Here is a 27,994-nt window from a genome sequence, read left to right as displayed (position 1 = left end):
GACCTGAGTTTAAACCTAGCTTCATACACTTCCCAATTGTATGACCCTGGGCAAGTCACTTAACCCTGTTTTCCTCAGTTTCCTCATCTTTAAAATGAGCTGGAAAAGGAAAATGGCAAACCACTCCAGTGTCTGTGCCAAGAAGCCCCCAAATGGGGCCATGAAGAGTCTCACATGATTGAAAAAACAACATCACACGGAGCTAAGGGCTTTACATTTATTATCTCATTTGATCCTCATAACAACCCTGAAAGGTAGGTTTATAGTTTATAGTTAAGGAAACCGAAGCAAACAGGGTTAACTGACTTGTCCAGAGTCACAGAGCTAGTAAGTATCTGAGGCTGGATTTGAACTCAGGTTTTCCTGATTCCAGATCCTGTCCTCTATCCACTGAGCCATCTAGCTGCCTCTTTCAAATGCTTTTCTGCACAAAGGCAGTGTGCTGGTATTTTGGGACCAACTAAATTGTGATGACTGTAATGCATTCCATAGTGTCTGCTTTATAGTTGTTATACCCCTGTTATGATGCATACAAGAATGTGGTTACCACACAGGGTGTTGTGTCACACCCTTCCCCTGTGAATGTAAATACACTGATATTGCTATACACTACCCAAATGAACCACAGCGGTCCTGACCTGTCTCCTAACAGACTTTCTGACACCTTTACTGGCTTCCAACGATATCCTCCAGGAAACCTCATTATGATAACTGGATTCTATATCTAGCCAGCTCCTTTCCTCCCTTCATCTAGCAGTTAGTTTTTCCACATAATCGTTCACTTAAAAGGCAATTGCTGTTAAGTGTAGGGCTTAATATGGAAAGGAGAATCAGATCAATTCCCCATCTCATTTATTCTGAAGGACCCTCTTCCCCCAAATAACACCAAAACAGCTACATGATGAAAGGTACAGGGCTGTGATTGCATTGGTATGGGGAACATTTAAATGAGGAGACTCCCCTCTAGTATTGTAGGATGGCACCTTTCCTGTAATTTAGTCTTGGAGGGTTATCTAGAACAGAGGTGTCAAATATGCTTCCCCCACCTCCAGCACAGCACAGAGGGCGGCCCAACCTAGAGGAAAAGGTAATGGAGAAATGTTAAACAAAATAAATTAAAAAATAAAATCTAGATAATATTACATTTTAAAACTAAGTAAATGTGTGGCCAGCTGTAGGAATCCACGAACATATCTATCTATACACATATATGCAAACATATACATATGCACATGTGTATGCATATATGTACATACATATATGTACATATAAACATAAATATTTTTGTATGTACATGCATGTATGTATGCATATATACATATTTATTAGAGAGAGAGATATATAAGCAGATATGTATATATTTGGATAACTATCTTTCAATATAATTGGCTTTCATGTGCAAACCTGTGTATTTTCTTCTATGTATTTAAAAGCATTACTCCGAGAACATCTTCACTCCTGACCCCCTGGATTTTCACCACCATGCATCAGCTGGAGTCTTCTCACCTTGGAAGTTTACTCAGCTCCTGCAAGCCTTCCCTCAGATTGGTCGGTTTTTCCCAGAATCTTCATTTTAATGAAAGTGCCTGGGCCAGTCATAACTCTCAAAGATGAGGAGCTCCCAAAAGGAGAATGGACTGCTATCCATACTTCTCAATGATGAGGACTTCCCAAAAGTGGAATGGGTGCCATCCACCCTTCTCCATAGTGACTACTTTCCAAGAGTGAAATGGTCACATTCCATCCTTAGTGGGAGATGGATTGCCTCTCCAGGGCGAAGTAAAGCTTCACACAACAACTTGTATTTGGGTTGGAGTAGATGAACAATGATTCCACCTTCCAGTTCTTGAATTCCATGAATATGGATCAGGTTGTATGTGCCCCTTGAAGCCTAATTTTACGAGTATCACAGAGTGACCCTTTAGTCAATAAGGTTGTGTTCAATGACAGAGGGTTCTAGCCTGTCAGTGATTACATTGAGGGCCCAATATCTTCAACATTATGAGAGTTTTCTACTATTCCTTACAAATAATAAAACGATCTAGTGAGTAAAGGAGAAGGCTGGGTGAACTCTGACTTAAGGTTGTTGGCAAGAAACTCCTGGAAGGCATGGATCTGGGGGTCAACCAATGAATATATAAGAATCCATCAGAATCAGAGCTTTTGAGACCGAAATCATGGTATAGTTCTGTTGTATGGACAAAACCAGTAGCTACTGTCCAAGGCTGGCTCAGGACCTCTTGACTTGGAAAAACAAGTCTAACCCTTTCCTACCTATATTGGCTCCATGAGGATGACCAGGGCCTTGGGATTCAATTATAGCCTGTATCTGAATGACCCTGGGTTAAGAGAGCTTGATTCTACTTGAGTGGCAGAACAGATTGCCAGAAGGGTGACCTCTGAAAGGAGATCCTTCATAAGGGGAAATTCTGACAATGTTCCGGTCACTAAGGATCCCTTCGCCCATCCCTTTGGCCTTATGGCCCATGTGGTGCACTAACTCATCCAGTATTTCTAGCTGCCCACATTATAAGTACAGCTGCCCCACCAATCACCTTCCTCATAGTGAAGGGGTCAGTCAATGCCAAGCCCCGTCTACACACATAAGAAGAGAACTTCTTTTAGTTTAGATGCAGGGCTCAAAAGTCCCCTCTAGTGGAAAAAGAGATCCCACTAACCAAAGGCTCTGCTGGACCAAAAGTATCATGCCCATCTTAAACTGGGCAAATTCAACCTGCTTGAATAGGCTCTTTTCTGAATAGTTCCATTAGGAACTTCATCCTAATAGATCTTGGCTTACTACCCACACTAGTAGATTCCACAAGCCTATTGAAGTTATGAGAGATCTACCAGTTTGCAACCTCAGGTCATAACAGATCCTCAAAGGTCTTGCTGTCCATCAAAACGTTCTCAAACTTCTCCAGTCAGTGGAGTCCTTCCATCATGCAAACCAGATCCTAACTTTCCTCAGACCATGAGACCAACATTCACTTGGTTGATAGGAAAGTGCTTTGCAGAACTTCCAGTACTACTTCATATGAGGGCACCCAAAGGACATTGTCAGGTTGGTCTAGCTGCTATTACATTGAATGAGTCTTTTTTCTCCAAAGGAAGAAAAGGGAAACACTGCGTCCTCCCACCCAAGCTGATGTTTTAAAGCTGCTCTTCCTCTAGCTGTATCTCTACTCCACCTCACCTTAAAGAACAGATGAGCTATATACTGATTATCATTATTAAGAATGACAACCACAAAGCACTTTTTCTCACAATAATCCTTTGGATTAGAGGACTAAGAGGACAAGTATTACTATTTCTTTTTTACAGCTGAGGAAACTAAGGTTTAGAGAGCATACATGTCACTCAGGGTCACAAAGCTAATGTATTAGAATCCAGATCCTATGACTTCAAGATCAGTGCTCTCTGGGAAGTTAAGCTCATAAGTAAATCTTAGAGGATTTAAAGAAGGAAGAGATTTTAGATATTAATACATGTAACTCTCTAATTTTAATGAGGAACTTGAGGTCAGAAGGGTTAAGTGATTTGCCCAAGGTACACAGGTAGTAAGGAAGAGCCAGGATTCAATCCTGAGATCTCCAAAGTTATTCCTCTCCCAAGAGGCAGATTCCAAGACCACCTCTTCAATCTATCCAGAATCCTACTATGCTCAGATCCATTAGCATTACTTTCATTATGTTTCTCTACCCAAAATTCTTTAACAGCCAACCACTTGCTATACCATTTTGCCTGAACGTGCCTGAGTTTAGGTTTCAAATACCTCTTATAATCTGACCATACCTTCTCTATATAAACTTTCTCATTTCTTCCTAACGTAACTTCACTGGCCCTATGAACAAGCCCTGCCTGCCTTCTATTATTTTCCACACCTGAAATACTTTCCCATCTCTACCTAGTCAAATCCCACCCTTTCTTCAATATCTTGGCAAATCTCGCCTCCCCCTTGAAGCGTTCTCTGACTATTCTGCCTCTCATTGATCTTGGTAAGAAAAGTGAAAGTATGAACTCTTCTGGTATTGTATACTCTCATCTGATATGTGTTAGCCTTATCTCCCCAACAAGGCTTTAAGCTAGGAGTGGGCAAGGACTATGACTTAGGCATGTTCTCCATGACCTCTCCTACAGCACCTTAACAATTACAGAATATATAGTAGGCTCTCAATATACTATTAAGTGAGAAACTCAGAGGCAAGAACTGCTTTTTACCGGCTAATAACATGTTGGGGTACAAAAGATAAAATAAATCTAATATTAAGGGCATGAAGTTTTATACATATTGGTTAGAAATCCTAAGATCTATGTTTCCTTTCCCTATTTCACTATCAGCTCTACCCAAGGGAAGGTTTCTTATTTTGTAAATGGACCAATATAAAATACCGTCTTGAAAAGGGGTGACAGTGTGCTTTATTTTAAGAAAAGAATAAAGAACATAACTGGAGCCGTGCCATTATGCTCAAAATGATAATACATTCATCCTAACTAGGGTATTATCTTTCCAACACTCTCTGAAATGTTAAGATCTGAGTTTTAGCTAACTTATTTCTTAAGAATGTTAAGAAAAAAAGATAGAAATAAGCTCTAAATGAAATGGCCAGATAAGGGAACGTTTCTTCTCCCCATACTTAAACCCCAGCAGAAATACAGCACAATTCATCTAAAGAGCACACAGAGCAGCACCAAAACATGCTATTTACAAGAAGAGACTTTTCTTCAACATAACTCGCTTGGATGCTTTGGAAAACAGCATCCTATCAAAAAGCAGTTTGCTAAGGAAACTGTCAATGTCTAAGTGCCTAAGGAGTATCTGAAATTGCCAAGGAGTGGGGATGTGCAAACTCAGCAGCAAAAGGTTCTTTTGCTTCATGGAAAAGTGATGGTAGTCAAAGGTGTCAACTCTAAGGTCTGGTCTAATGGTGGCCGCTGTTCCTGGTATTCAGCTGGATGTCCATTCCGATGGTGGCCATATTCAAACTTGATTCTCAGCTCACCAATCTTGGACTGGGGCAAAATATCTGGAATCCATTCAATGATGAAAGGTGTTGGCTCCTTCTGATCTGGAGAGGTGTTGCCTAAAAGGATAAACAATAATCCAGTGCTGAATTTTTACCTACACATTTTGGTTATAATGAAGTGCGAGAAATAGCAAAATATGTGAGACTGTAGGTAAAATCCATCTTGTTACTCTTTGATCTTAGGGTTGATTTTTTTTTCGCTTTTTGGTGAGGCAATTGGGGTTAAGTGACTTGCCCATGGTCACACAGCTAGTAAGTGTCAAGTGTTTGGTCTGAGGCCAGATTTGATTAGGATTGAATTTTAATTAGGTAACAACATATCACCAAAGAACATAATAATCTTGGGAGACTTATGACTGTTGGTGACCCAAAAGGCAAAGGAAAGACAAATGGTTGTTGCAGGCTACAGTACATTACCAACAACGATTAATGCATGAAAACAGATGTAAAAGACATTATCAAGAACATTTATGATTGAAAGAGGTGGAGCAGTTATGTAGTTGGAGGGAGGGGAAACAGATGGACAATCTAAGGACTACACTACTAGATCCTCTATCTAGGATTTACAGAAAGATTGTCAGTGATTATTCAGAATAAGAAGGCAGCATATAACCTGTACTGAGGAGATGGAAGGAAGTGATGGGGGTGGAGGGTGGGGTGGGAGAGGGCATCCATGCTAATGAACTCAAAGAGATAAAGAGAGGGAGAAGAGCCAGACCCTATGATTTCATAGGCATAGAAAATTCCCAAAAGCTCTACTGAAAGCTGCTGCTCCACCATCTCAATCTGGATGCAGATTTGGAGGATCCCAATATTCCACTCCCATCTCTAGAGAGCTATGAGGAATATCCTTTAATAAATCTCTTTTGGACATGTTGGGGGGAAAAAAAAGGAAAGAAAAGAAGAGAAAATTCCCAGGACAGGAAACACTTCTTACCAAAGCAGATCAGTACCTTCTCAGCAACTTGAGAATTATCAGCATCTAAGCAACTCAGAGAATTATCTAGGGCACTAATAGTTTAAGTTACTTGCCCAGATCACACAGACAATATGTGTCAGAAAGAGAACCTGAATCTATGTCTTTCTGACTTCAAGACTAGCTTTCTATCCACTACGCCAAATGTATCAAACATTCGGCCCACGAGTACCTGCAGCCCACAACACTCCTGAGTACAGCCCAAACCAGACTAAAAATGTAGCTTTTGATTTTAATGTTTTGATGTACTCTTGAAAAAACAAATATATAAACATGTACGGATTTCTAAATAAAAATGTGGCCTGCAGAAATCCTTAGGTATGGTTGAGAGGCCCTCATTTCTAGAGGAATTGAACACCACTGTACTACACCATGATGTTTCTTGTTAAGAGCATGGATCCATCAAAATATTAAAGCACCACCACATTATTTCTATTTGAAGTGCTTCTATTTAATATAGCAGTCTTCACCTCACCCTTTGGGAATTAGGTCATCACACTGTTGAAAAATGTTGAGTCTAAACTAGTCTGATATATGATCATCTTCATTCTTAATGTTTCCTTCATGTTGAATACATTCTCATCTCCACATAAGTCATCAAATTTTAGAGAATAACATTATTTGGCTCCTTCATAGAAGGAATTCTGTAATTAACTTTGACAAGCTAAAAAAAAAATAGTAGTAACCAATGCCTAAAACAGCAATATCCTAAATTGCAACTAGGGCATGTTGTTAGAGCTTATTCTGATAAATTCTGTTAAAAAGCATGATATTACTCAGGGATCAGCCTACTGAAGATATTTCTTAACTACTTCCACTGGGAGAATAATTTTCAGCAGAACTCTCTTTGAAGTCTTTAGAGCAAGATGAGAACTTCAAAGAACCTGGGAATTGGAAACTACATAGGACTGAAAGCAGTAAAAGACTTCAGAGATCATTAATTCCAAATCTCTTTATTATAGGTGAGGAAACTGAGACCAAGACAGGTCAATTGACTTGCCTTAGTGCCAGTTAGTATGTAGAAGAAATGATACTTGAATCTAGGTTTTCTGACTCCAAATCCATTGTTCATTCACCTGTCTTTTCCCTAAAGCCTTTCTTTACCTACCTTCCAAATGAAAATGATTTCATTCTCTCTCTCTCTCTCTCTCTCTCTCTCATTTCTCATAGTACTGTACCCAAACATCCTGTTCACACACAGCTCACTCTGTCTTGTGTTATCAGTATTTATGTACTTGTTTCTCCCCTTTTAGAATGTAAGTCTCTTTAAAGGAGTTCCATGTATTATCTGTTTCTGTGCCTTACACAAAGTAGTCACCATATAAATAGGTTTGTTGAATATGCATGGATGGTAAATACCTTTATCTAAGGAAAAAATATTTTAGATATAGATGTGTCTTTGTAGTATGTCTATATGTGGAGGCATTATCACAAACTCATTTGGCTTTGTACCTAGCACAGTGCCTTTCTGGCACACAGTAAAAGATCTACAAATATACGAACTACTCTTGCCAAAGATATGTTCCTCAAAAGTTGTATTGATGCAACTTTTTCTGCCCTAAATGGTGCTTAAGAATGCAGTAAATAGGGACTTTAAGACAAAATGGTTGCCTGAATGGGAGTTAGACCCAGCATTCACACATCTAATCCAGGAAAAATCTTGACATTCACACCAGCCCAAATAATGACCAAAAAAAAAAAAGCCAATGTAAAATCACAGTAAGTAACTTCTTCCACTGCAGCACTGCAAAAAAAATCAACCAATATCCCATGAAACATAGGAAAAGAGAGCACCAGTAAAGCCAAGCAAAGAAGAGACACAGCCCTGGGTCCAGAGGCCAAGAAAGTAGATAGCTCCCTAAGAAAGCTTCATCAAGTGAGATAGGAAAGCCCTACGGCGGAAAGAAAACATCAGGGGGAGGGAAGGGGTTGAAGCTTGGAAGCCCTGGGGAGCAGTAGCAACAAATGAAGCATGGGAGAGTTCAGACTGGACAGCCCAGATACCCAAGGACTCCAAGGTCTCTAGCACTCTATCTTGATATGACATAGAGGGCCCTGGGGAATCCTACTTTATGAATCTCAGAGATCCAGGGGGACCTCACTTCTGAAATGAAGAGATTGGTACAGGAAGCCAAGGGCCCCAGAGTAAAACAAGCAGTGCTGACCACCCCATAAAAAAGTATGGCAAGGGAAAAAACCTGCCTCTGGCATAAAAATTAAGTGAGAAATAAGTAAATAAAAATAAATACAAACCAGCACCAGAAAACAGTATGGCAGAAACTAGGTATAGAGCAACATCTTATACTATATAGCAAGATATGGTCAAAATGGGTATATGACTTAGATGTAAAGGGTAATACCATAAACAAATTAGGAGAACAAGGAATAGTTTATCTGTCAGATCTATGGAGAAGGGAAGAACTGGTGACCAAATAAGACACAGAGAACATTATGAGATATAAAATGTAATGGAATACTATTGTGCTATAAGAAATGATGAGCAAGCAGGCTTCAGAAAAACCTGGAAAGAATGTATGAACTGATGTTGAGTGAAGTGAGCAAAACCAGAAGAAAATTGTACACAGTAACTGCAATGCTGTGCAATGACCAACTTTGATAGACTTAGCTCTTCTCAGCAATACAAGGATCTAAGACATCTCCACAAGTCTCATGACAGAAAATGCTATCCACATTCAGGGAAAAAACTATGGAGTTTGGATGCAGATCAAAGCTTACTATTTACTCTTTTTTTTCCTTCTGTTTTGTTTTGTTTCTTCTTTCTTGTGATTCCGCCTTTTGATTTTAATTCTTCTTTACAATATGACTAATGGGAAAATATGTTTAATACGAATGTATATGTATAGCCTATATCAGATTGCATGCCGGCTTGAGGAGGGAGATAAGGAAGGAGGAGAAAATTTAAAACTCAAAAGCTTAAGGAAGAGAATGTTGAAAACTAAAAATAAATTAATAAAAATAAGAAAAGGGAGGTTAAAAGGAATAGTGTAAAAAAGTGTAAAAAAGAAAGAATGAGCGTAACTTGCTGAACATTCGAAGACAAATATTTAAACATGATGAAGCAGGAATCAGATAAACTTTACTCTCATCTGAAATGAACAAGGGAGGATTAAATACCTCCCCTTCCCTTCCCCCCAAATACACACAGAGTTTGGTATAGAGATACATCAAATTCAACTAAGAAACAAATAACGGTAGAAAGGTAGAGGGTATATAAGAGGGAATATAATACTGGGGAGGGAACGGTCACAAACAAACTTCCTTATCCCAAAGTGGGGAGTAAAAGGAACAAAAAAGAAAAAAAAGAACTAGAATCCAAGGGGGCGCCCTTCAATTGAAGAAACTGTGGTTTATGAACGTAATGGAACACTATGCACTATAAGTAAGGAAAACGAAGATTTCAAAGAATCTTGGGTACTATGAACCAATATAGTTTAGACCCCAGGGCTTCTAAAATTTTTTCCATTCTGACCCCTTTTCCCATGGCAGGGTTCATTGGCGTTGCATGGGCCAAGGGCATGCGCAGTTCAAAGTGCATATGCTTTGTGTTCAGAACCAAGGCTTCAGTGAAGTTGCCCAATGCAACACAGGCAAGTGCTGCCAGAAACATCTTGGATTCATAACATGTTTGATTTTTAATTAATTTTTGGTCATTGTGCATTCAGAAACCTTTTACATGACCCACAGTTTAAGAAGCACTTGTTTAGAGAACAAAAAAAAACCAAGAGAATAATTTATACAAGGACAACAACATTATAAAGAAAAACAACTTTGAAATATTTAAGAACCCTGATCAATGCAGTGACCAACCAGATTTCCAGAGGACCTATGATGAAGCATGTTACCTACCTCCTGGCAGAGAGGTGATAGATCCAAGGTAGAAAAAAGAAACATACAATTTTAGACACAGCCACTGTGTAGACTGGTTTTTCTTTACTATGCTTATTCGCTCCAGGTATGTGCTTTTTTTTTTCTTTCTCTCAGTTTTTTGATGGGGGAAGAAAGATTGGGGGCAGAAGTGAGATTAGCAATAGAGATGTCAAAAAAGAGAGAGAGAACCACTGAAATATTTTTTAAAATGTACAGAAGAGAAGAAAGCTCAGAAGGAAGCAACATGCAGGAGAGTTTTGAAAGCAACATGTAATTTACTATGTATTCTTTTTTTTTAAAAAGCAAGTGGAATAAAAATGCATATTCACAGACTCATACACAATCCGTTTTGTGTTCTGTTCTATATATGGAAATGTTCTTTTCATATTAAAGTTCAGAGTAAATATAAAAAGAAAAAAAGAATGCAGCAAGTAATCTTATTAGAGGAAATCTGTGAAGAATAAATAATTTTGTAAAATAAAGACATTGAAATTCACCTTTTTTTTTCAGTGAAGTTTAAATCAATGAAACAAATTTCAACTTTCCTAGCTCAGAATTTTTGGTAATCTGTACAGTAATTTGAACAAAAAGCCAAAATTAAACTTTTTTTTAAGGCAATTTGGGGTTAAGTGACTTGCCCAGGGTCACACAGCTAGTAAGTGTCAAGAGTTTGGTCTGAGGCCAGATTTAAACTCAGGTCCTCCTGACTTCAGGGCCAGTGTTCTATCCACTGTGCCACTTAGCTGCCCCCAAAATTAAACTTTTTGTTACCTTTGAAAGAGCTTACAAATTATTATTTGCAGGGGAAGTATGTCTAACCTTTTTAAGCAAACTTTTCCTATACTTTGATGCCAATTTATAAATATTGTGCTAATTATAAGCAATTCTCATCTACTCTTTAAAGTAGCTCTCCTATGGATTGTTCTCACTATATGCTATCAGAAACTATAGCATATAGTGGCATAGAACATAAAATACTGGAATTGGAGTCAGGAAAACCTGTGTTCAAATTCTTCCCCTGACATACTAGCTATATGACATGGGCTAGTCACTTAACCTGTCTAAGCTTTAGTTTCCTCATCTGTACTTTGGGGATAATAATAATTACATATTTACTTCACAGAGTTGTAGTATGGATCAAATGACATAGTATATATAAAGCATTTTGCAAACTTTAAAGTACTATATGGCATTTATGGTTGTTACTTTCAAATAACTTGTGAGATAGACTTGACTAATTTTACATAAAATCATAAAATGTCAGTCAAAAGAATATTCACTAATTAAAAATTTTCATTATTCAGAGACTGGCTTTCCCCAATTAACTGCTGATATATAATTCCATCTGAGCAATACCTCCATCTGATAAATCATTACAAACTTTTCAAATCTTAACAGATCATCTTCATGAGTTGTTTTTGCTAAAAAAAAATATTGCTTACCCAAGCAGTCAACTTTTTGAGCATGGAACTGGAATTGATGAATGAGCTATGTTTTATCTGTACCTATATAATGTATTATAATGGCAGAAAGAGAGCTACCAGAATGCACCAAAATGAACAAAGCCATGTTTGTTCTATGAACATTAAAGAATCTATGAATCATCAAAGAATAAGCAAGTGAAATAAAACTATATGCTCTGACACACAAGAAGGTCAAGATCCAGCCATGTGTTATCAGTTTGAAAATCTAAGACTGTGAGCTGCTCAGATTCTCACAAATGGTGCAAGGTTAGCTGGTCTACAACTAAACAGCAAGCTCTCTCACATACAAACTAGAATTCTATGATCTACACCTTCCAGCAGAGAGCATTCATAGCTACAAAATAAGAATCAAAGATATGGGGGATCAGATGATAAAAAAGAATAAAGAAAAAGGGAGTAGGTGCATGCTTGAGAAAGGGCTCTGTCACTATCATGGAAGATGTCTTACACAAGGGCCAAATGGGGAAAAAAAAATCCCTCCAGACAGTGAAATGAAGTCCTCCAGATGCTCCTATCTGAAGATGTTGTGCTGACTGCTTCCTCAATGAGATCTACAATTACTAAATAAGAAATCAGTGGGAGCAGCTAGGTGGCACAGTGGATAGAGCACCGGCCCTGGAGTCAGGAGGACATGAATTCAAATCCGGCCTCAGACACATAATAGTCACTAGCTGTGTGACTCTGGGCAAGTCACTTAACCCCAATTGTCTCACCCCCCCCCAAAAAAAAAAAGAAAAGAAAAAAAATCAGCACAACAATACTCAAAGGAAAAACATAAATGGACAAAAAATATGTACTGTTCAGATTAGGACAAACAATTGAATGATTTAGTATATCAGTACATATATTTGGGCCAGGTATTATAGTTGGACAATGAATTGGATGCAAAACTGAACAGGAGGAAAAGGGCAGGGTGGACAGTATTTGAGAAACTACACAACGCTTTTAATGATCTCATGCTATTCTGGGGTACAAAGACAACTTTTAAAAACAAATGTTCTACCAGAAATGGTTATGGCTTTAAGGAATTTAAGTTCTGGGTGATTCAAAGGGATTTCCATTTGAAAACAGAGAGAGATCATCGCAAAGATCATACACTATGACCAGGTGGGATTTATACCAGGAATTCCGGGTTGGTTCAATATTAGGAAAACTAGCAGTATAATTGATCATATCAATACCAAAAACAACAAAAATCATATAATTATTTCAGTAAGATGCAGAAAAAGCTTGTGACAAAATACAACACCCATTCCTATTAAAAACACTAGAAAGCAAAAGAATAAATGGAGCCTTTCTTAAAATTATAAGTAGTATCTATCTAAAACCCAAAGCATGTATTATAATGGGGATGAACTTGAAGCCTTCCCAATAAGATTAGGGGTGAAGCAAGGATGGCCATTATCACCACTATTATTCAATATTGCACTCGAAATGTTAGCTATGGCGATCAAAACAAAAAGAAATTGAAGGAATAAAAATAGACAAAGGAAACAAAACTATCACTCTTTGCAGATGATATGATGGCATGCTTACAGAACACTAGAGAATCAACTACAAAATTAGTTGAAACAATTAACAACTTTAGCAAAATTGCAGGATATAAAGTAAACCCAGATAAATCATCAGCATTTCTATGTACTACCAACCAAACCCAGCAACAAAAGATAGAGAAATTCTACTTAAAAAAAATGCAGACAATATAAAATACTTGGGACTCTTATGCACCAAAACAAACCCAGGGATTATATACTTTTCACACAAATAAAGACAGACCTAAACAACTGGAAAAATAGTCATTGTTCATGGGTAGGAGAAGCCAACATAATAAAAACAACAATTCTACCTAAATCAATTTACTTATTCAGTGTCATAGCAATCAAACTACCAAAGAATTCCTCTAGAGAGCTAGAAAAAAAATAACAAGATTCATCTGGAAGAACAAAAAGTTGAGCATATCAAGGCAATCAATGAAAAAAATGTGAACAAAGGCTGCCTAGCAGTACCAAATTTCAAACTATATTACAAAGAGGAATCATCAAAACAATGTAACACTGGCTAAAAAATAGAGTGGTGGATCAGTGAAATAGATTAGGTACACAATACACAGTAGTAAATGACCATAGTAATCTAGTGTTTGACAAATGCAAAGATCCAAGCTTTTGAGGTAATTACTCACCATTTGACAAAAACTGTCGGAAAAACTAGAGAGCAGTTTGGCAGAAACTAGGCCTAGACCAACATCTCACACCAACATAAGGTCAAAATGGATAAATGATTTTGACATAAAGGGTGATATCATAAGTAAATTAGGGGAGCATGCAAAAAATGTACCTGTCAGACCTATGGATAAGAGAGGAGTTTATGACCACATAAGAGACAGAGAGGATCATGGGAAGCAAAAGCAATAATTTTGAATGTATGAAATTAAAAAGCTTTTGCACAAACAAAACTAATGTAGCCAAAATTAGAAGGAAAACAGAAAACTAGGGGAAAATTTTACATGCAGTAAGTTTCTCTCATAAAGACCCTAGTTTTCAAATTCTTAGGGAAGTGAGCCAAATTTATAAAAATAAAAGCTATTTCCCAATTGTTAAATGGTCAAAGGATACAAGCAGGCAGTTTTCAGAAGCAATCAAAACTATCAACAGCCACACAAAAAATGTTCTAAATCACTACTGATTAGAGAAATGCAAATTAAAACAACTCTGAGATACTACCTTAACACCTATCAGATTAGCTATCATGACAGAAAAAGAAAATGACAAATTCTGGAGAGGATGTGGAAAAATTAGGACACTAATGCACTGTTGGTGGAGTTGTGAAGAACTGGTCTATCCACTCTGGAAAACAGTTTGGAACTACACCCTAAGGGCTATAAAACTGTGCAAACCCTTTGATCCAATAGTGCCACTATCAGGTCTACATTCCAGATTTCAAAAAAAAAAAAAGGAAAAAGGACCTATTTGTACAAAAATATTTATAACAGCTCTTTTTGTAGTCACAAACAATTGGAAATTGAGGGGGAGCCCATCAATTGGGAAACGGCTGAACAAGTTGTGGTATATGATTGTAATGACATACCATAAGAAATACTATAAGTGCTAGAAGAAATGATGAACAGTATGACTTCAGAAAAACTGGGAAGACTTATATGAACGGATGCAAAATGATACGAGCATAACCAGGAGAACATAGTACACAGTAATAGCAATATTATAAGGATGATCAACTATGAAAGACTTAGCTACTCTGATCAAGACAATGATCCAAAACAATTCTAAAGGGTCCTCAATGAAAAATGCTATAGCAGAGAAAGTGCTAATGAACTATAAATACAGATCGAAGCATACTTTTTTACTGTTACTTTTCTTGAATTTCTTTGTCTAGGAATATTTATTCATAGGTATCTGGATTTGTTCAGCTTAGGTAGAGGCTGTATTCTTTTATGGTACTTATATTCCCCATTTATTTATCTGCTTATTCTCAGGGTCTTCAAGAATTTTCTTTCTCCTGAGATCTTTGGTAACTTCAGTCATTTTTCCTTATTGTTCACTTTCTTAATTCTTCTTTAATTACAATTCTCCTGGAGATTGGACTTTCATACTGGGCAATTCATATTTCACTGACCTCAATCTCTGCCTTAAGTCACTTTGAGGAGATAGAATTAGCTCCAGCTGGATGTCAGTCCTCTTTCCTTCAGGCATAATGGCCACTGCCATACACTGGTATCTTGTTCCAGTTTTCTCAGTTCTCTAACAGCACAGAGAACTCCCAGGCTGCAGTCCTAGTCTCTCAAGCTTCTGTCTTTTGGCTTTCCATAGCACAGGAAGAGGGGAGAACTGAGTTCTGTTGTAAACTAATGGGTTGGCTTGTACAGACCTGGATGAGCATTGTGGCTGGTAAGGGAAGGAGTGCTGAGTAAACACTGTAGGACAGAGATCAGTTTTCTTTGTTATCAGCTCATCTAGTTGTTTCCTTGTTAGCTTCCCTCACATTTTAACCTGTAGAGATAGATGAAATTGCTTCATCCCTTGCACATAAGTGCTCTTTTGGAGGGGTTTGAGATCAGGGAAGGTGGCTAGTCCATAATTCTGTTGGTCACCTAACTTAGAAGTCCACATAAGATATCAAGTCAAGAAGTATTTATTAAGTACCCACTATATGGCAGGTACTGTGATAAGAGCTGGAGTTACAAGAAAGACAAAAAACAATCCCTGTCTATAAGGAACTCACAATCGAATGGGGAAGACAAGCAAACAAATATGTATAAAGAGGCTATACACACAACTAAATGGAGATATTTCAGAGGGAAGGCAAGAGAACCTGAAAAGACTTCTTGTAGAAGGTGGGATTTTATTTGAAACCAGAAGGAAGCCAGGGAAGCCAGGAGGTGGATTTATAGAGGGAGAGCATTCTGGACACAAGGGACAGCCAGCGAAAATGTGTAGAGTCAGGACATGGAGTGTCACATGTAAGGAACAGAAAGGAGGCCAAAGTCATCATAGAGTATCTGTGAGTTCCCTGAGAATAAAAACTGTTTTTTGCCTTTCTTCATATCCCAAGAATTTGGCAGAGTACCTGGTACATATTAGGTGCTTGTTAAATGCTTGCTAACTTGACTTTGGTAAGGTTTAAGAAGACTACAAAAGGAGTAAAGGTTATGGTTATGAAAAACTTTAAAAGCATAACAGAGGATGTTATATTTTATCTTTTAGGTTATAGAGAGCCACTTGAGTTTATTGAATGGAGGGTTTACATAGTCAGACTTGGGCTTTAAAAAGACTGATTCTGATAGCTGGGTGGAAGAGAGACTTGAAGCAAGGAGGGCAACCAGAAGGCTATTGTAATAGTTTAGGAAGGGGAGTAAAGAGGGCCTGGATCAAAGTGATATAAATATCAGAAAGAGAAGGGATTACATACAAGAAATATCACCATAGAAATGTATGATCAGAAAAGGTGGGCTGGTTAAATGGTATATATAAGGCAAAGTAGATGGACAGCCATCTATAGTCCACTAGAACCCTCAAAATGAAAAAGAGAAAGGCACACTAGTCAGAGTCTCTGTAGAAGAACTATGTAAGAACAAGGACAAAAATTATGCAGGATGAAAAGGATTATAATCCGTAACAATGGAGGAAAACTCTCATCTATGAAATGTCAAATCCATTGAAATATGAGAAGTATTGGTAGTAGAGTAGAGTGTAAATAGTGCTGGATTTGTAGTCAGGGGACCTATGACCTGAGCTCTGCTACTTACTAGCAGTGTAGTCTTGGGATGGTCAGTTTAATGCCTCCATGCCTCAATTTCCTCATCTGTAAAATGAGGGGTTTGGATTAGATAATCTATAAGGTCCCTTTCCAGTTCTAAATCCTATGATTCCTATGCATGTCTAAGAAAGCAGGTTGTATGATACTAGCGAATATATCATTTTTTAATTAACTTCTTCATCAAACACATTGTATATGGTTTGATACACACAGCAAGACTCAAAAGTGCCATCAGTAAACATTAATTAAACTTACCAACTTTCAGAAAAGTTTTCAGTTCCAAAGGTCGGAGCACTGGCTGTTTCTCTAAGCGACCATAAGTTTCTGCTATGTTCTCTACTTCCACTTTGGGACACTTAAACAGCTCATAAGTCCCATCCCGGTTCTGGATAAAGCTCCGGGTGATTTCCAAGGGCATCTGATCACAAAGACAACACCAGAAAGAATTAGAAGGGACAAATCTTTACTAAAGGAGACAGATAATTCAACGATTTTTTAAAAAAACTCTTACTAGTTTGGTGCACTCAAACAGTATTTGATTTCTCCTTTTCCCTTGTACCTCAAGATTATTCTGTCAGTGAACTCTGCCCTTTTTTCCACACATTATATACACCCATGCTTTACTTTCTGCATGCACAGTGCAATCCTTAGTGTGAAGCAAAGCAAGATTATCTCCAGTAATCCCTGCAACTTCACTCTGGTTTACTCACCTCCAGTACAGGTCCTTGGATTGTAGTCAAGCTTATTTTTTTATATACCCCATCACCTGTCCCCTCAAAACTTTTCAGTGGCTGCCCATCACCCACCATTCCAAAATAAAGCTCTTCGCCTCACTTTCTTATTGAATTCTCCTCCCTCCTTGTTCTCTTTCCTCTATCCCATTCCACCCCACCTTGAAGCTACTTGTGAACTGCCCTGAGGTGATTCCTGAAGTCACTGTATATCTGCAGTGTCCTCACAAACTACATATAAGCTACTACAAATCACATATAAGCTACATGGCCACTACAAAAGTCAGTTATCTTTCTTCTGGGGATGTGGTATGACTTATCAATGTAATCCGGTGTTGAATTAGTTGCATTACATTAGCCTTTCCATTGTAAAACTAACTCTCAACTAATAATATAAATCCATTTTCTTACCAAGCCTTCTTTATCTGCCTGAGGGAAAGTTTTTAAATTGTTCAAAGATCTCTTCAGGGAGTGAAAAACACTAATAGATGATTAGGTAAGTGGAATTAGCTATGACAAAAACTCCAGGGGGGCAGCTAGGTGGCACAGTGGATAGAGCACCAGCCCTGGAGTCAAGAGGACCTGAGTTCAAATCCAGCCTCAGACACATAACACTTACTAGCTGTGTGACTCTGGGCAAGTCACTTAACCCCAATTGCCTCGCAAAAAAACAAAACAACAACAACAAAAAACAAAACAAAAAATAAGAACTCCAGTTCTGCAGAAGTTTGAGGTAAAGGCCTAATTACCTGCACATCCAGCATATAATCTTTGCAAAGCCTCAAACACTTTCAAACTGCCTGCCATTAAAATCAAAGAAATCAATAGTGATCTGGAAATTATAAGTCTCTTAACAGTAGCCCAAACATTACTTGACTTACATGTAAACACATGTCAGAGAAAGATTCTTCCAATACCATAGGTTACTAGGTTAATGCATGGCCTCCTCCCCCTGGACCTCTGCAGTTTCTGATCCACCCTTTCCCCCATCACTATCTGCTGCTCTGGTTTCCATAACATGGCTCTTTCCTTGTTCTCTTTTCTCTAATCCCTCTTTATCTCCTGGGCTGGATTACCAGCCACGACAACACTCACTCCCTCCCTAACCATGTATGCCTCCTGAGGCTCTCTCCTGGGCCTGCTTTTCTCTCCATACACTTCCTCTTGGAAATCTCATCAGTTCCCATGAATTCAACTATAGTCTTTATGCAGATAAACACTAAATTCATATATCCAGCCCCAGTCTCTCTCCTGACCACCAGTGCTATATCATCAGCTTCCTGTGGGAACATCTTGTCCTAGATGGCCCACTGTCATCTCAAACTCGACAAATCCAAAAGGGAAATCATTAACTTACCCACAAAATCTGTCCCTCTTCCAAACTTCCCATTTGTGTTAAGAAAACCACTGTCCTAGTCACTAAGGTCTGCTACCATGGAGTGATGTGCTCTCTATCCCTCACCCCTCTATATCCATTTACTTGACAAGTTTTATCCATTCTACTTCTACAATCCCTCAAATCCATTCCCTTCCCTCGTTTGGCCACTCATCACTCCTTACTCAGACTATTGTCATAACCTACTGATTTGTTTGCCTACTTCCAGAATCTTCTAGCTGCCAAAATAATCTTCCTAATGCATAGTCACCTCAGTTCTCACAACACTTCTATGGCTTGATACTTCCTACAGGATAAAATAAGTTCTTCAGTTTGGCATCTAAAGCTTTTCCCAATCTGGCTCTAGCCTGCCTCTCCTGACTCTCACCTTTATGTATTCTACATTTCAACCAAACTAGATTATCTGCTGTTTCCTGCCTGAACGTGGTGTTCCATCTCCCACTCAATGTACTTGTTAAATCTTTCCATGCCTGGAATGCACTCTCCCCTCCTAACCTCCAACTCTTAGAATCTCTTAGCTCAACTCAAATGCCACTTCCTACTGCAAGGTTTTCTTGATCTAACTAGTTGTTAGTGTTCTCACCAGTGGTAAGCTAGTAAATGTTCTATAATAGCTCTCTGCAAAAAACGTATACCAGTACACTTTTTTTTTTGGTGAGGCAATTGGAGTTAAGTGACTTGTCCAGGGTCACCCAGCTAGCCAATACACTTTTGAGTTTAATCTGAAGTAATAATATTTTGTCTACCTAACATCCATCAAATTTTTAAGTCTAGATAATCAATAAAACAATTAATCAAGCCCTGATTTGTACCATTTGTTGATTTTTGAGATACAAATGCTCACACAGAAAATTTAATAATCAGCTCTTGCCAGTTGGTATGAACTGGCTCCAGCACACCTCTGGTTCCCTCTCTCCTCAAATCATCACAGTTTTAGAGTTGGAAGGAACCTCATCAGCCATCTAAGTTCAATCCATACCCAAAAAAGAAACTCCCCACTATCGCATATTCAACAAGTAGCCATCCAACCCTGCTTGAAGACCTCTAACAAGGCAGTCAACTGCACTCTTGCACTTGACATCAAGTCTAAATTTGCCTTCATACAACTCCAACCCACTGTTCCTACTTCTGTTCTCAGTGGCCAAAACTGAAAAAGCCTAATCGCTCCTCCACATGACAATCTTTCAAATTCTTGAACAGAAGTTATCATGTCCCCTCCTAAGTCTTCTCTTCTCTAGGCTAAATACCCCCAGTTCCTTCAATCAATCCTTCTGGCATAGGCTGATGGCCCTCCAATATTCTGTGACAGTCCAGTTTATCAATGTCTTTTCCACACCGTGGGACAAAGGACAAAAATCATGTATCTATTTATCTGAATACATATTAAATCCTCCCAGGAATATGAAAGCTCTTTAAAGGAAAGGATTATTTCTCATTTTGTCATGTAGTTCCAGTGTCTTGTACACAGTAGGTGCTTAAAATATGATTAGTGAATGAATAAACACTTTTTCTCATTAGGAAGAATACTTAAAACCAAAGAAGTCAAACAAAGCTACCAATCTATCTAAGTCATCTCCAGCTACAAAAAAAGGAAAGCCTCTGCAATTCAATGAACTGTTACAATAGGCTACCTGGGCTGTCATAAAAGTTGGAGCTAGAATAGGCCTCATTTTGTAGAAGAGGAAACCAGGGAGGGCCCAGAGTGGCAGCCAAGACCCTACCCCAAGTAAGAAGGAGGATGAGGATTCCAAGCCGTGTTTTCCTGCTCTTTCAGCTACACTACATGGGCTTTACCAAGAAGACTGTAACATGTAATAAAGTAATGAACTGACATTTCTTTGAATGATAAAGTTTTTTTTTAACAGCAGGAGAGACCATTTTTAAAGGCAGCACCCCATAAGAACTCAACATGGCAAGAATCACACATTAAGATCTGTGTCTGTGTACATTTCTGTGCTTTTTCTCCAGAGAGTTGTGATAACAAACTTCCCATACCTCTGGGGTGTCCAAGATTTGCTTAACCTGCAGGATATTTGTGATGTGCCAGGTGTATTTAGAGAAGGTCCCCAGCGGCAAGGCATCTTTTCGCACAAAAGCTGCAATTAAAAAGGGGACATGGTTAATAATTACAGCTGACATTTATATAGAGCTTTAAAGTTTACTAAAAGCTTTACACAATAGTCTCTTTGATTTCATTTATAGTTACTAAAGGGTTAGCAATGCAATGCTGTTCTTTCTTTACATGGAGATTTGTAACTTTTAAAATACATAGGGATTGGCTAAATGGCACAAAATCAAAGATTTCACTGTGGAATTCTTGCCATGAAAAGTCTGTGTAGTGCTGCTTTTGGATTTTCTTTCACAATCACATAAAATCATAGAATTTAGAGGTGAATGAGTCCTTAAAAATCATCTAGTCCAATTTTATCTAGATCATCTAGTCCATTTTATACACAAGAAAACTGAGGCCTAGAGAATGAAAGTGATTTGCCCCAGGTTACATGGATAATAAGAACCCGGATATGAACCCAAGTCATAGGACAACAGGATCACAGATTTAGAGCTGGAAAGGAAGGGGCCTTATTGATTATCTAGTTCAACCTCATTTTACAAATGAGGAGACTTAGGCTCCAAGAAGTGAAGGGACTTGCCCAAAGTCATAAAAGGTCACATGAGTGATTTGTGGCACAGCCAGGATTTGAACTCATTTCAAATCTGGTGTTCTTTTATAATACCATGCATCCTCTTTTTTATATGTAATGCATATGCTATTGTTATCTACTTCTGCTTTGGAATTTCATCTCTCTTCTTACATAAAAGTGATTACACATTAAAGGCCCAATCATAACTGAGCTGGTTATTATAAGAGCCAAGGTCAAATCATATCCCCAAAGTAACTACATATAATAAAAGTTTTCTGAACATGCTTAGCCTATAACATGGCTATCAGCCTTGTTTCCTGATACAAGCAATAGATGGGGGTCCCAAAAATCTTAGTGCAGTTTTAAGCTTTAAGAGCTTTAAAGTATTAAATAGTGTAATATTAAGCTCTTTTCTTTTTTTAGGCAATTGGGGTTAAGTGACTTGCCCAGGGTCACACAGCTAGTGTCAAGTGTTTGATCTGAGGCCAGATTTGAACTCAGGTACTCCTGACTTCAGGGCCGGTGCTCTATCCACTGCGCCACCTAGCTGCTCCATATTAAGCTCTTAAAGCTTAAAACTGCACTAAGACTTTTGGGACTGCCAGTATAAAAGGGTTTCATAGTATGTGATTTGGCTAGCAAAAATAAAGAAGAGAAATGCATCCCTAAATGTATCTTAAGATGAAGGAAAAATCACTAACATAACCATTCAAGGTTTAAGTCTGATAAGCTGTGGATTTCTCTATTCTGAAGGAGCCAAGTTTCATGTGGAAGACATAGCAAAGGTTTCCAGGGCTAATATTCCCAAACGCAGGGATTCATGGGAAATATTGAAAAACTGGGTCATAAACATTTCTAGAATTCAACATCCTCTCATCAAATAATATTTACAGAGGAAGCAGCATGTATTCCCAACTATAGCTATCCTTAGGTGGCCTACCACTAATGATTTACCCCAATAGACTGTGAGCTCCTTAAGGACAGGGACGTTCTTGCCTTTCTTTGTATTCCCTGCATTTAGCAGTGTCTGGCACAGAGTAAGCATTAAATAAATGCATGACCACTTGTGAACTAAACACTCTTCTCTGTCTTTTCTTCTCTACTCCCAGCTGCTTAATATTAAAGTTACCAGACCGAAGTTCAGTGTCTTGAGATCTTTGGTTAAAAAAAAAAAAGATAAAGCTAAGAAATAAGTAAACCAAAATGAAGATGTAATGACATAAGTATATTAAGTCTGAGAGTTATTTAGACCTTCAAAATAAAAATCTGCTAACACTCAAACCTGATAGCCACGGAAGGAAAAAAATGGTCATCAAAAAGCCAGGCAAATTCTAACTATTATATACCATAATATTTTGGGAAGTAATTACCCAGATCTAGAAAACATCAAACTTCAGGATAAGGAACTCTTCAGTAACATCATTTCATCCTTCTTAATTTTCCAGGTTTGAAGCTCCCGGAATCACTTGATTAATCTTAATTATAATGATAACGACCTTTTAAGAGTGTGGTCAGTATTCCAAGCCTATATTAGTACCAACCCCTGCCCCATGTTACTGGCACATGACTCTGTAAGGTTGGCAGAAAACCACCACTGGAAGTATCCAAAAAGACAGCTTCACAGTCAATGCCACGAGGCCAGAAGTTGATTAGTCTTCCTGAAAGATCCTGTACCTGTAGTGGAGTTGGGGAGCCTTTTCTTTGCACTTCCAACAGAGATCCTCTGTTGTAGGGCATCAAAGAAGGACTGAGGAATGTGGAACACCAATGGCTCTGGTTTGCCTACAAAAAAAAGAAACGGAACTGAAGTAAAGAAACTAAAAGAACATTCTGATGGGGAAAATGGACATGGCATTAAAGATCAATAACATTTAATTATTACTGTCAGTGAGGTTTCTTCATATAGAGGCAAGAGGTGAATGTACAGTTTGAATTTTTAATCTCATCAGCTTGTGTTAGTGAAGAAAGGTTAAAATAAGTCAATCTCACCTAAGTCAGAATCAACTATAGACCAAAAGCTAGGATCCCTTTTGATCATTAAAATTTTATGACAAGTCTCCATCAGTATTTTTCTCTAACGACCATACCAGACACACAAAAAGCAGAAAGTTAGGGTTAACAAGAATTGGTCTAAGTTGAAACAGAAAGGTTTAGAGAATGAATCCTATAGATTCAGAGCTGTCCTGCCAAAGCTCTGCTTCTTCCCAACAAATAGCTAGTACAGGAAGGTGGAAAGCACTCAGAATCGTTTGCTGTAATTGAATAATGACTGCCTGCTTCATTCTTTACAACTCTCTGATTCTGTAGATGGCATCACTGTCCTCCCAGTTACCCAGGCTTGAAACCTTAGTGTCACCCTCAAGTAGGCAAGGGAGAACTCATTAAGTTTTGTCATTTCTACAATTAGAATCTTTAGTGTACACTTATCCTTCTGTCAATTCAGCCTCCACCCTGCTGTGAGGCATCACTTCACACCTAGACTATCATAATAGCCTTCTCATCAGTCTTCTTCCTTCAAGTCTGTCCACTTCATCCTGTCTCAGCTGCCAAAATGCAGCCGAGGTGGTGCAGTGGATAGAGCACTGGCCCTGAAGTCAGGAGAACCTGAGTTCAAATCTGGCCTCAGACCAAACACTTGACATTTACTAGCTGTGTGACCCTGGGCAAGTCACTTAACTTCAATTGCCTAAAAATTAAAAAGAAAAGAAAAGAAAAGAAAAGAAAAACAAAACGCAGGTCTGATCACGTCACCCCACTACTCGATAAATTCCAGTGGTTCCCTATTACCTCCAGTATTAAATATAAAATACTACATTTGCCCTTCTTACCTTTCCAGTCTTGCTAAACTTTACACCCCTCCTTCTATACTACAATCCAACTAAAGGGCCCTTCTTGCTCTTCCTCTTGACCTTCTTATCTTCCTAACCCTGTGACTTTTTATGGGCTGTCCTCTGTGTCTGCAATGCACTCCCTCTTCATCTCCATCTCTTGGGTTCCTAGCCTCTTTCAAAAGCCGCCTCAAATTCCAACTTCTGAAAAAGGTATTTCCTGATCTCTCCCACTTCTAATGCCTTACCTCTGAAATTACATTTATTTACAACACACATATCTTATGTGTATATAGGTATTTGCATGTTGTCTCACTCATTAAAATATTAGTTCCCTGAGGACAAATGAGTCACATTTTTGCCTTTCTGTATATCCCTCAGTACAGTGTGTAGCACATAGGAAGCACTTAATAAATGCTTGTTGACAGTTTGATGTGTTCTATACCAAATACTAACTTTTTGGCTTCTATTTCAAGACCCTGACACCTGTTATCTCACTACCTCCACCTGTTTTTACCCTCTAGCTCATGCTCCATTTCAGTCACCTAAATCTGCTTCCATTCTCAGGACATCATTGGCTTACCTTTGACTTGGAGTATCTGCATGTGCAATCTTATCTTCCTGAAATGCCCTGTGCTTCTTCTCTATAACCAAAGCCATAATATCTCCATTTCATGATTCAATGCCTCCACTAAACCTTTCTTGACTGGTCAGACCATAATGCTGTGTTTAGGTCTCTATTTTCAGAAGGACACCAAAAAACTAGAGTATCCCAAAAATGATTAGGACAATAAAAGGCCGGGGCAGTTAGGTGGCATAGTGGATAGAGCACTGGCTCTGAAGTCAGGAGGACCTGAGTTCAAATCGGACCAAACACTTGACACTTACTAGCTGTGTGACTCCGGGCAAGTCACTTAACCCTAACTGCCTAAAAAAAAAAAAGCAGACAATAAAAGGCCTAGAAACCATGCCTTACATAGAATAACTGAAAGAATTATAGACATTTAGCCTATAGAAGAGCCGTCTCAGGGAGTCAATGACATCTCTTCAACTATGTGAAGAACTGTCACCAAAAGAGGAAGTAAACTTAATCCATTTTGCTCCAGATGGAAGAACTCAGGCAGACTGCTAGGAGCTAATAGACTTCAGCTCAATGAAAAAAAAAAAGGAAAAAAGAAAGAAAGAAAAAGAATTCTAACCAAGATGGAATGGGCTGCTGTGCAAAATAGTGAGTTCTCTGTAATGTAAGAATGTTGAAAGAGAAGCTGATCATCTGTCAAGAATATGGTTGAAGGGTTCCCTACATAATCAAAGGTTGGACCTCCCTATATCTGTAATGTCCTTTCCAATTCTAAATTTCAATGACTAGTTCTACGCCTGAATATGGTCTTTCCATTTACTGGAGCAGGACTAAGCCCTTGAGAATATAATTTAACATCTTCAAAATAAGAAAGCACTTAAAGTGCTATATAAATGTGTGTAATGATATTGTTTCTCTTGCTTTTGTTTTCTTTGCATGCACATTTGTCATGTATATGCCCTCTCACCTCCATTAAATTTTCATGCATAGGTCTTGGACTATCTCTTCAACTACTCGTATATTCCCTACACAGGGCTAGCAGAACAATGGGTACTCACTGAGTTTTAGTTACTAGCATTTTTTTTACATTTCTTAGACTTTTTATTAGCACTACACTTTTACTGTGATTTCTATTCTCTTCATACTGTAACCTTCTCTTGTTCCTTCCAGCCCAAAGCATCTGAATGTTCAACCTATTAGTTTGACAGACACAAAGTAACATACAGAAGCTCAATAACACTCTTTCAGAATAAAGTAACAACAGTAATACAATCGAGTTTCTTCTTCCAGAAAGAGCTCAGCTGAAAAATAAGTACTTACCATCAAACTGATAATGCATAGTTTGGTGGATGCGTTCTGTGACACTGGCCAGCCAATCTTGGAAGGATAAAGTCACTTGTGACTCATCTAGCAACTGATTGCAGGCTGAAAGACAAGGATCTCTTCAGTAACAACCACTTTTACTCACAATATAAACAGTCAAAAACATGGGGAAAAGTTGGCTAATTTGGAAGGACCAAAAAACAAAGAGTTAAAAAGTGGGAGACAAAAAAAGAGGATTTTTATATTAGCTAGGAAACTTTTAGAACAAAATTCATCAACATACTGAGAAGTTGGCAAATTTTCAAAACCTAGCAAAAATTTAAGTATAACACATCAAATGGCTGTTTAATACAGTTCTTAATAAACTGGTGCCTACAAATTAGTCTAATTCCTTTTAAATTTTTATCATCAAAGAAACCAAAATAGCCACGCGGCTTCTTAAGAGCCAAAACCTGCCTTCAAGTATATTAGACTGATCTCTACACTATGGATTAATATATCACACTTATACATCTAGATGTACCTAAAGCACAGGGTAGTGAATAAAGAGCTGTCATTGGAGTCCCAAAGGCCTGAGTTCAAATCTTGTTTCAGACATAAATGGGCTATATGATGTTGGGTAAGTCATTTATCTCTCTAAGACTATAAGCTGCAGAACAGCTGCCCAAATTCCTTGGAAGAAGGAAGTCACTTCTACAATAAAATTACAGGTCTGGACCACAAAACATCCAATCCATCATTTAACCAACTGAACAAATGTATTTAATCACCTACTATGTGCAATATACTGTACTAGGTGCTGGGGACACAAAGAAGAAACAAAACATAGTTTCTGCCCTCTAGGAACCTGCAATTTAGTGGGGCAGCATGGTATAGTAGAAAACAATGCATCCGAAGTCTCCTAGATGGTATCCCAACTCTGATTTTTACTGTGTGACTATGAATTTTATTTCTAAGCTTCAATTTGCTTATCTGTAAAATGGAGAATACCACTTGTACCACCTACCTCACAAGATTATTATTTACATTTTGTAAACCTTAGCATTAAAGCACCACATAAATGTGAATAATAATAACAGTTATTATTATTATTACTGGGATAAGACAAATGTGCAGCTAAGTATAATGAAAATTATAATACGACAAATGCATAGGAGATGTCTAGGCAGATGGTCAGAGAAATTCAATAAGGAAAAGATTGTCTCTAGCTGGAAGAAAAGTTTCATGACATACTGATAACCCCTAACAGAGGTGGCAGTATGTGAACCAGGAAGATCAGGCTACAACTACAAGGTCACAGTCTAAAGAGGGTCTGAAAAGCATCTTAAATCTTTGGGAGATGGCAGCAGAAGCAAGCAGCAAGAAACGGGGGAGTCTTCTGGCTGAAGAAGTTAAAACTCACTATCCCACAGTTGTTGTTTTGTTGTTGTTAAAGCAGTAAAGAGCTTCCAAATAACTTTTTTTAATTTAAAAAATAGAGAGAACATTAGTAACCTTGAATACGGCAGTTTCAGTCAAGTGGTGGCATTGGAAGTCAGGTGGCAAGGGAATTAATTTGGTGCGGGTGGGGGTGGTGGTGAAGAAATGAAGGCAATATGTGTAAATGACCCTTTCTGGGAGTATGATTGGAAAAGGGAGAAGAAATAAAAGATGACTGCTTGAGGAGAAAACAAAGTCAAGTGATAGTTTTTTTAAGGATGGGAAGACCTTGGCATGTTTGTAATAACACAAAGTTGTTGCTCTTCCCCACTTACGTCAGAGTTATTGTGAAGATCAAATGGGATGATGAATATAAACTAAAAAGCACTATAAAACTGGAAAGTATTGCTAGGGAAAGGAAATGCAATA

The 27,994-nt window shown here is 38.2% G+C and overlaps 1 protein-coding gene across 5 annotated transcripts in view; it reads right to left on the bottom strand.

Moving 5' to 3' along the window:
• Positions 1-4,396: 4,396 nt before the first annotated feature.
• CUNH2orf42 (chromosome unknown C2orf42 homolog) overlaps positions 4,397-27,994 on the bottom strand; it is a 36,756-nt gene continuing 13,158 nt past the window's right edge. For 4 of the 5 annotated variants that reach the window (XM_020985324.2, XM_020985322.2, XM_020985325.2 and 1 more), the window contains exons 5-9: positions 26,144-26,248; positions 23,090-23,197; positions 20,769-20,869; positions 16,902-17,064; positions 4,397-5,084 (exon numbers count right to left, since the gene is read on the bottom strand). In XM_020985324.2, coding sequence (XP_020840983.1) covers positions 4,876-5,084; positions 16,902-17,064; positions 20,769-20,869; positions 23,090-23,197; positions 26,144-26,248 — 686 coding nt within the window. In that variant the 3' untranslated portion in view covers positions 4,397-4,875. Of the gene's footprint in view, positions 5,085-16,635; positions 16,692-16,901; positions 17,065-20,768; positions 20,870-23,089; positions 23,198-26,143; positions 26,249-27,994 lie in introns of all 5 variants that reach the window. The other variant, XM_020985326.2, reaches the window with a different exon arrangement.

Source organism: Phascolarctos cinereus, unplaced genomic scaffold (assembly GCF_003287225.1).
Source record: "Phascolarctos cinereus isolate Bilbo 61053 unplaced genomic scaffold, phaCin_HiC Scaffold_2;HRSCAF=192, whole genome shotgun sequence".
NCBI lineage: Eukaryota > Metazoa > Chordata > Mammalia > Diprotodontia > Phascolarctidae > Phascolarctos > Phascolarctos cinereus.
This window is presented reverse-complemented; position numbering and strand designations above follow the sequence as displayed.